General features: G+C 32.9%; 1 protein-coding gene across 1 annotated transcript; it reads right to left on the bottom strand.

Annotated features, from left to right (window-relative positions):
- Nucleotides 1-7,208: 7,208 nt before the first annotated feature.
- LOC110720233 (peroxidase 28-like) lies at nucleotides 7,209-8,265 on the bottom strand. The gene is made up of 3 exons (XM_021899239.1): nucleotides 8,116-8,265; nucleotides 7,840-7,999; nucleotides 7,209-7,618 (listed from the first exon to the last, which is right to left on the bottom strand). The coding sequence occupies exons 1-3, from the start codon at nucleotides 8,263-8,265 to the stop codon at nucleotides 7,209-7,211; spliced, it is 720 nt and encodes a 239-aa protein (XP_021754931.1).
- Between the last annotated feature and the right edge of the window lie 2,606 nt (nucleotides 8,266-10,871).

Below are 10,871 nucleotides of genomic sequence, written 5' to 3'. Positions count from 1 at the left end.
CAGAATTAAGATGAAAACTGAAATAATAAGGCCAAAATATTTAGAAGGTTATTTTAGATTTTAACACCTACTAAAAACCCAAAAATGGTTTTTAACACCTCCAAAAAAAAAATTTGATTTCAACACCACCCAAATTTCAAAAAATTGGGTATTACCACCACGTAACTGATTCCGTTTACAAATCCGTTAAGTAGAGCCATATAGAAACGTGCCGCTTTGTTATTGGCCAAAAAATAAAAAAATAATAAAAAATTAAAAAAACAAAAAATTAAAAATTAAAAATTTTAAAAAAATTAAAAAAAAACCTAAAACTACCCCAGCCCCACCCACCGCGCCACCACCGTCGTCCCCAAACCCACCCCCTGTCGGCGTCCGGCGTCCTAGAGAATCGCCCGGCGCCGGCGACCCCACCCCCACCACCCTTTCCTCCACCTACGTACCCCACCCCTTCCCTTTCCCCATTTTCGTTTCTCGACCCACCACCCCGAAACCACCCTAAACGCCCCCTCCCCCGGAAAACGCCCCTCCTCCCCTTCCTCCTCCCCCGGAAACGCTCTCCCTCTCCTTTCCCCCTCCCTTAATCGATTCCCTACCACCCCAAACGAAACCCTAAAACCCGTTAAGGGTGGTTTCGGGGTTATGGATCGGGAAACGAAAATGGGGAAAGGGAAGGGGTGGGGTGCATAGGTGGAGGAAAGGGTGGTAGGGGTGGGGTCGCCGGCGTCGGGCGATTCTCTAGGACGCCGGACGCCGGAAGGGGGTGGGTTTGGGAACGGCGGTGGTGGCGCGGTGGGTGGGGCTGGGGTGGCTGGGGTAGTTTTAGGTTTTTAATTTTTTAATTTTTATTTAATTTTTATTTTTTTAAACAAATAAAATAGTGACACATGTCACTGTGGACCACATTTAACGGAATTTTTAACGGAAACCGTTAAATGGTGGTAATACCAATTTTTTGGAAATTTGTATGGTGTTAATACCCATTTTTTTTTTGAAGGTGTTAAAAATCATTTTCGTGTTTTTAGCAGGTGTTAAAATCTAAAAAAACCTATTTAGAATGTATTTTTATTGCTTGGTGTTGTCTTTAAGAAGATCAAGTTATAAAAAATGGGAGAGCAAAAACTATTAAAATAAATTTTAAAAATTATACTGACCCATGAATTTCATTAATTTTTTTACAAAATGGGGATGCAAGTGCTCCCCTTGAGAGCCAAATACATCCGCCAATGTGGGCAGTGTTAGAGTAGAGTCAATTTCTAGTCAATTCAATTCGAGTTCGAGTTCAAGTTGTTGCTTTATAAGAATACTACAAGAGGGGGGTGAATTGTAGTTTGGAGGAATTTAGCTAGCTTTTTGCGGAATTGATAAAATAAAGCTAAAGGAACTTTAAGATAACACAGAGAGATTTTACGTGGAAAACCTCTTGGCCATAACAAGAGGAAAAAACACGACCACTTGGGATTTTAGAAAAGATTCTTCACTATAACAGGACAAACAACCTATTACAAACTAAAGAATCAATCTTCAAGTTCCTCTATGAACTTGAAGTTCCCAACAACAAGTCCCTCTACTTGCCACTCTTCTCTTCTCTATTCTCTTCTCTCTCTTTCTCAACTGATTTCTCTTAGAGTTCACTCAAACTCCCAATTCCCAAATTACAACTCAAGTAAATAAAACTCTAGTGAAAGTAATTAAGAAAAACACTTAAGTGGAATGCGACACTTGACTCTTTTAGAAAACAAGAAAGATAGATAGATATGATAGAGCCAGGTCAAGTTATCCAAGAATAACTTCAATATTTATAGAAAAACATTGCTTGGGAAAAACGCCATAACTCCTATCACTTGAGCCACCACTGCTGCATATCAACGCCACTACTTTGCACCACTTCCAGATTTTCAATCATGTCCTAAAAACCAGGGCACGTTGATCCTCTTAGAAGCAGTTTGTACGCAAGTGGTGAACACTGAATCAACAGTTAGTAGCGCAAGTTTAGGGAGTTAGTTTTTCAAGGATATTTTTCTGAAATCAAAAGATATTATCTGAAGAACAAAATAGAAATGATATTTTCCAAAACCGTTTTTCCTATTTTCTAGCAATCTAACAAATTCTATCTTTTTGACAAATTCAAAGACACATTCACTAAGCATCACTTCCTAATTAAACTCACTTACATAAAACCTAAAATATATAAAATATCCCATACTTTATTTTCTCTAGGAAGTCTCTTCTCCGAGTCTTCTTTCCTTAGCCTCAGCTCTGAGCTTCAGTTCCTTTATAGGAACACCGGAACTAATCTCTTTATTCTTTTAGCTCTTGTTCCTTTGCCTCAAGTTATCCCTCCAACTTGTCATAACAAACTACAAAACTCATAAGGCATTAGTCGATCAATTTATTTGACGTGTGTTATCATCAAAACATCAAGGGGCAACACAAGTCAATTTAGTTCAGGTTTGATACATGTTCTTTGCATGTTACATGTTTGAGTCAAATTTGGTCCAGGTCAATTTTGGGTTGAGTCATTATCGTAAAGGATGAGTTTGGTTTAGGTCATTACTGTGTTCAATTCAATTATGAGTCGGACCGTTGTCAGGTTAGTTCAAGTACAACTTGAGTTATTATCATGTCCCTTAATTCAAAAACACTTTGCATCAATTTAATAAATTTATGTAATATTTTTCACAAAAAATATAAGATTAATCCATTAACCATGAGTCCATCCACCCAACGCATAAAATTCCTAAAACTAACATGTCCATAGCTTATACTGAGTGAAATTTTAAAATTAAAAACTTATACGAAGTGCTAAAGGTCTAATTACTTAAATCTAATTAATTTTCTAAAGATGAGATGTTCAAAACTTATATTGAAATGTCCAGTGACTTATATAATTTGTTTCACAATAAATCAAGACTCATACAATATTTTCTCTTTTAAGAATAGATTGCTAGAATTATTTTCTAATTATTTATTTGAGTGAAGAGTAGTATAGCTAATAAATATTAGTTTTGACACAAATAAGCAGATGATTTCCATAACATAAAAGTGTATGCCATAATAACTGGAAAAAAAAACAAAATAATAATAATAATAATAATAATAATAATAATAATGGAACATGTTGATTTGAATTCAGATCATGTCATTAATATCTTGGATTGAATTTGAATTTCAGCAGGTTAAATCAGGTCATCTCTAGGTTGGGTTATATTCAGGTGAAAGTCACCATTACTTTCTCAAGTTCAACAAAACATAGTATACGTAACTAATGAACTTGTATTTTTCACTAAATTGAAATTATTTTTATTAAATATTAGTTACATGCTCAAAATTTGAATAATCATGCATTGACACCCCTTGTTTTAGAACTACCTAATTATGATTAGCTTAAGCTTCTAGTCAATCTCCAAGTTGTGTTCAAATAAAAAGCAATTTAATTTATTCACAACTTTTTTTTTTTTAATTTGAAACTAATTTTATTTTCTTAAGATCATATTATTCACAAAATCACAACCAATAATAACGTTATTACAGAACATATTTTTTATTTATTATGTTATGCTAATGAAGTCGAATTCATTATTTTAATAAACAAAAATAAAAAGTCAAATCCATAACACTTCATTATTTAAACATCCATGTGGTTAATCATTATTGTTAATTTGTTTTTAGGGAAAGGCATGAGATCAACACGTGCAGTATTTGTTATTTGAGCTGTTGCTTCTTTTAGAAAGGTTTAACATTATTGCAATTTTTTTTATTTAATTAATGATAAGAAAATTAGGGAATATTAAAATAAAACGCTAAAAATTATTATACAATTGCTGTTATTGTTTGACTATAGGAAATCCAGGTAGCAATTGTTGGAGAAGTGGAATGTAAATGCACATTAGTATTAGGCTAATGTTGGAATTATTACCCTAAAGTTGGCATTATTCAAGAACAATACCAAATTAGAATCATTAAAAAAATCACCTAAATTTGAGGTTAATTTTAGCTTATTAATTTGTTTTTGTAACATATATACTTTTATGTCTTCAAAAAAAGTTTTGATTAATTAATTTACTTAAAAATACCAAAAAAAAAATAAAGAGGGGGGGCACATTATATTGCATTTTAGATAAAAGCAAATAATTTTTCTCAAAAAAAAATAAAAATAAAAGCAAATTATATAAGTGGTTTTAAAACCATTATTCGATCAACATCATATGAAATTTTTTATGTACACTCAGGTACAAAATACATCATGGTTATTTCTTGCTCATTTAATGGTTAAATGAGCAATAACTATCTTTTTAATCATCAAAATAAACTACAAAAATACATTGAATACACTGTGCACTAAGGTATATATAACAACTTTTGCAAATCATAACAATAAAAAGCACCTACAAAATACAGAGTATATACCACTGTTTATGCTACGGTTAGAAACTAAGCAAAAGGACCTAAGATAACCGCCACATATGTACTTCTTTTTTACAAAAAGAAAACTGACTTCATCACATACAAGATAGCTAGCCAAACTACACTTACATACAATTTCTAAGTAAAGAAAAACAATACAAGTACGAAACACCTTACAACTCATTACTTCCTCCGTTCTATATTAATATAACAAGGATGAGATTATGCATCCCAAAACAAATTTCATATGCTAATTATATATAATTTTGTAAGAGTAAAAATTATAAAAAGCTCATATTGTGAAAGTATTTTGTGAGACGAATCCAACAAGATTCCACGTGACTATATTTTGTTTAACATATAAATCATGTTATATGGTCAAACAAGAGTGATGAATAGTTTCAAAAGTCCATTGTTGCAATATTAATAGAACAGATGAAATACATCGCAAATTCAATCAACAATCACCTTAAAAAAAACTTCATCTTAATCAATACAATATGTGAGTTAACATTGGCTTGAAATCCACTGATGCATAGTTGTTTGGGTGAAAATACTCATGAGGTCCTCCTGATCCTTTGGTGATTATGAAATCCTAGATATTCAATCATTCCTAGACGAATAAACAACGAAATTAATCATAATAGGAAAAAAAATACCATCTCAAGGATAAGTTCTAATTATTGAAGCGTTTAAAACTTTATAAGGTTTACAAGTCACAACTAGTAAGAACACCAGTGGAAGTCCTAATAAAAATCCAGAATTGAAATCAAGAAGAAAATAAATGACATTTTTTCTTATTTTTCTTCTTCCTTCATGGGCCCTTAAAAAGGGTAGTCCGGGTGCACCATGCACCCGGAAAGAACATTAGGTATATTTAAAAGAACATGGGCGAAAAAAAGAACATTATAGATATTTATAAAGAACGTGAGCATAATATGTTCTTTAAGTTTGATTATTATGTTTTTTGAGTTTAAACAATATGTGCTTTACATTATACAATATGTTCTTTAATTTATGTACATTAAAAAAAAAAAAAAAAAAAATCAATCACCCGAGTAATCAGGAAAAAGAACATGTTCTTTAATGTATTATCATGTTCTTTTTGTAAAGATTTTATGTTCTTTGGCTAGAGGTGATCAAAGTTAGACCGGTCCTATTTTGGGCGGGTTTTGGGCAGAATTTTTTCGCCCCCAAATCCGGTCGGACACAGCCCGTAAATTTAATTTTTTGGGCGGGTTTGGAAATGCGTTTTTATGCATTTTAGTTGATTTTTTTACTCGACCCGAAAAGCCCACACCGCCGGACCATTGTGGGCGAGTTTGGACACAAAAACTTCGGCCCAAAACTTAGCCCGACTAGAGAAGTGAGCCGATTTTTTAACCTTAACTCGGCCCGCCCAATGATCACCTCTATCTTTGTCAAACACAAACATGTTCTTTTTGTCAAATATTATGTTCTTTTTCAAACACGTTCAACCACCCAAGTAACCATGAAAAATAACATGTTCTTTTTATAAAGACTTTATGTTCTTTATGTTGTCATGTTCTTGTCAAACACAAACATGTTCTTTTGTCAAACACATGTATGTTTTTTTTTCAAACACTATTATATTCTTTTTTTTGCCATGTTCTTCAAAATATGTCTAATGTTCTTTCCGGGTGCACCATGCGCATGGTGCACCCGGGTGCACTATACTATTTTCATCAAAATATGAGCTCTACCATGTATGTCACATTTTTATTCAATTCCCACGTTACAAACTTACAATTGGATTTAAGTGACATACTCCCTCTGTTTTTAAATACTTGCTCCTCCATTTCTTCTATTTCTTTATGCACGAAGTTTTAAGAGAAATCAGAAAAAAGTAATGAAATATGGAGATAGTGGGGTAGGTGGAAGGATAAAAAATTGTAAAAAGCAAAAGTAGTGAAGAAATTGGAGGAGAGAGAATATGAAATTAATAAAATATAATTTATGTTGGGTCCATTAGGTGAGAGAAATGAATTAAATATTATAAAAGCTTTCCAAATAGGGAAATAGAGCAAGCATTTAAAAATAGAGAGAGTATTTAAAAATGGAGAGAGTATATGGTTAATACCTTAGGAGGTTTATGCAACAAGGTAGAGAGGCATTAATTCGGGTGTTTGAGTCTGGTTTGGTGAGATTTATTTTTTTTTTTATTTTTTTTTTTTTTGGTGAAAAGGGTTTGGTGAGATTGGCTAGAATCTATTATAAATTTGAGTTATGATAAATAATTGTTTTCATATAAGTCAAAATCTAAATTCAGATTGAGTGATCGATTCTGACACCTCTAAACGAGTACATATATTTAGAATTTGGTTCATGTTGGGTTACAGCCCATATTTAATTGCTCAATTATTTTTTATTTTTATTTTTATTTTTTTTTTATTTTTTTTTTGCTTACAGTTTTATCTAAATAGTGCACTTAATTGAGAGAATGAGAGGTCGATTTGTTTTCTTTATGTCTAATAAAATCATGGAGCATTATGAAGTGAAGGATCTACACATTTCTTTGGCATGCATATGGCTCACCGGCATACATGTTCAAAAATATTCAAAAACAAAATAAGAAGCTATTTGGCTATTAAAATGAATGAAATTTTAAAGCTTAATAAATTATACATACATGTTTCGAAACTCAAAAGATCAAGAAGCCCATTTACAAATAATATACTCACAAATAAATCAAACAATTTTGGGATATACTCTTAGTGCTAAGAGAATTGAGAAAAGAATAATGTCTACAACTATTATTTCTCATGTTATACTAATATGCAAGTTTAGTAAACTTTACTACAAACTTTCCTAATTTGTCCTTGATCGCCAAGGAGGACATCAAGGGCTTGTAATTTAATCATAACACTTGCAAACTTAGCATTGAATAAGCCAGGATTTTGAGCATACTGTAGAACAAAGCTACTCGTTTGAGAATCACGTGACAAAGCTTGGTCTATTGGTAAGATTCCTCGTCCATTCATGAGTTGATCTAAGAAAGAGTTGTCAAATTTGCTCGAGCTTAGTGGATTTTGATCAAGAAACGTGAAGTTATCTGAGTTTGTACCTTGGGGGCAAGTACCACTTAGTTGTTCACGTAGGTTCGAGTCCATATTTGGATCAAACTGGCTTGTACCTTCGTAAAGTCGATCTTGAAAGAACAAACAATGTGATTTTCCAATCGTGTGACCGCCAGCTGTTTCAATAAATAACACGTTCATATATAAGAAATTTCTTGAACAATGTCACTGTATACTATAGTTGTAACAAAGGAATATTTTATGTCTCACAAATAATACCCTTTATTACAATTAAAAAGTAACGGAGGCAGTATACACATTCTTTTGAATATTGAAAGGTTATAAATTTAATAAATATTATGAAATTAATAGAGCTAAGGTAGAAATGTAAATTTACCTATAAGAAGCAACATTTCTTCGGGGTTAAAGTTTTTTTCACCAAAGGCTAAGATACTTTCGGTAACAGTTGCAAATGGGCTTGGAAGTTTCACATCTTGGGCATTAGATATGAGTCCATCTTTTCGCCCTGTTTGTACAGAATAACCCGGTCCACCACCCTATTTAGATAAATCATAGTGAGATTAATTAAAAGTGTTATTCAAAAGAAATACGAAGTAATAATAAACTTAAGTTATATCAAATTATGAGGTGAACAATGAGGATAGTAATTTACCAATTGAATAAGTTCTTTGGTTGCAATTGCTATAATGTCGGCACATGAGACAACATCAGGACATTCTGCTTCAGCTACACTTTTCAAAGTATCAATAAATTCGAATTGGTCAGAAAAGGATAAGTAGATTTCATTCCCAAATTGGTTCATGATGGAGACAAAAAGTGGATAGTATTATTTGATATATATATATATATATATATATATATATATATATATATATATATATATATATATATATATATATATATATATTTGAACTTCTAACCTTGTTGAAAGGTGCTTTTCTGTCCACTATCCAAAGCTTAAATAGAGTAAATCAACAATATTTATACCTAATTAAAATAAGATTTTCAAAATCACTCCCGATGTATATTCCAAACATTTAAGTTGCTACCTAGCACGAGGTGTTGTAAAAATAAATGTTTCAAATGCTACAAATGATAGAATAAATAATGTAATTGTTTAATTAAAAGGAAGTTGGTGTGGCGTGAGTCATCACTGAATTTGAAAACGAATTCTAGCGCAATCAGAATGTAACGATTTTACCTAGTAAAGTTGTTATGTATACCTTGAGTAGCAGAGTAATTTTTATCCCGTTGTAGACATGTAAATAATTTACGCAACAAACATGCGTAAATGGTTAATTTTCAATGTAGCAAATTTTTCCAATATGACCAATCGGGTGCACCTAGAAACAAGAATCCTAGATACATTGGCTAAATACATTTATTCTTGAGATACTTTGTGGTAAGTTGATTGTCTTTTCCACCATTTATTAGTCATTGATACTACTAGCTTGCTAGATTACTACTCCCTACCATATAAATTAGACAAATTAGCTGTTCCTAATCAATCCACAAAATAAAACGCGCTCAAAATTAAAATAATCGCACGTCACCCCCAATATTAATTAGAACCACCTATTTAATTTATTTTATTATGATTAGCTTAAGCTAATAAGCTTTTAGTCAATCTGCCAGTGGATTCAAATGAAGCGTATTTCATTTTACAAAAACTTATTATTAATTAGAAATCAGACAGCTTAAGAACATAATCTATATATTTTTAATGTTTATAAATTTTAACTTAATTTATTTAATTAATTAAATGACGGTGAGATTATGTCCAAAGTCAAATTGATCGATTATTTTTATAAAATAATAAGGAAAAAAAAAGTCAAATTCATTATACTTTGTATATGAACATCCATGTGGTCAATCACTAAGATTAAGGTGATCTAAGAGTATAAAATGTTTATAAATTATAATGATGGAGAAAATGCTTGTTCTTTGCTAAAAAATTATACGTTGCAGAATGTTGATGGAAATTCCTTAAGTTGACTTAAACAATAATCCCACCGCTAAACTTACTTTCATTATTGATTAATGATAATCCATCATACAACGCACGTCACTAGGTCTCTTGTATTGGGACAATATAATGTATTATGTGTGTTTATACAACAGGTATATGTTTGTCTTCAAATTACACAAAAGTCACCCCTTTAAGTTTTTCCGCAATTTTTAGAATCAAGTTTGTTACACATAATATGTCTCTTGTATAGAAGGTTATAATTTTGATCATCTAATTAGTGTATTCTTGATACTTAGAAACATCTAAAGTCCGAGTTGACTCATGTTATTTCTAGCACGCGAATTAAGGCTCCTATGGCCGCCTTGAAGATTGATATGTCTAAGGCCTATGACCGAGTTAACTGGACTTTTATCCTCAAAATTCTCAAGGCTTATGGTTTCCCTGAGAAGTGGGTTCAATGGGTTGAACAATGCATTACTACTGTCTCTTACAAGTCTCTAGTGAACGGAAGGGTTATGGAATCTTTTAAGCCCGAGTGTGGTCTTCGTCAGGGGGATCCTCTTTCCCCGTATCTTTTTCTTTTCTGCATGGATATTCTGTCTAGGATGCTCCTCCTAGCGGAAGATATTGACCTGATTAAGGGGATAAAAGTTACGAGTCGTTCTCCTTCCATCTCTCATTTGTTCTTTGCAGATGATGCGATGTTTTTCTTTAAAGCCACGACCTCTTCGTGTGGGTATTTAGCTGATCTTCTAAGGAGGTTTGAAAAGGTCTCAGGCCAACAGCTTAATTTTCAGAAATCTTTCATTCGCTTCAGTCCTTCTACGTCAACTTCAGACAGGCAAATTTTCAAAGATATTTTGAAAATGGACCAGAAGGATAATTTGGGTTCTCATTTGGGATCCCCTATGGATTTCACTAGTAGAAGGGCGGATAACTTTCGTTTCTTGGTGGATAAAGTGGCCAACAGAATTTTACATTGGAGCTCGCTTAGGCTTTCACAGTCGGCTAAGCTTGTCCTGATCAACTCTGTCCTCATAAGTATATCCTCCCACGTGATGAAATGTTTCAAATTACCGACCTCCACGACAAATGCGATCGACTCCATCATTGCTAGATTCTTCTGGGCTTCGAACAAGGAGAAAGGGATGCATTGGGTTAAGAAGGATATTCTGCATCTCCCAAAGGGGATGGGGGGCCTGGGGATTAGAGCAATGGGCACGCTAAATGAGGCTATGCTTTTCAAACAAGTTCAGAGAATGCACTGCAATCCCCAGCTTCTGGCCTCTAGGGTGTTGTACCAAAGGGAGGAGAGTCCGCTTACTACTGGTCGTAAAGGATCAAAGTTAGGCCTCTCTCCATCGTGGGGAAGAAGGGGTATTTTCTCTGTTTCCAACACTCTAATTGAAGGTTTTGCTTGGAAAGTGGGTTTAGGTGAT

Source organism: Chenopodium quinoa, unplaced genomic scaffold, assembly GCF_001683475.1.
Source record: "Chenopodium quinoa cultivar QQ74 unplaced genomic scaffold, ASM168347v1, whole genome shotgun sequence".
Lineage (NCBI taxonomy): Eukaryota > Viridiplantae > Streptophyta > Magnoliopsida > Caryophyllales > Amaranthaceae > Chenopodium > Chenopodium quinoa.
This window is presented reverse-complemented; position numbering and strand designations above follow the sequence as displayed.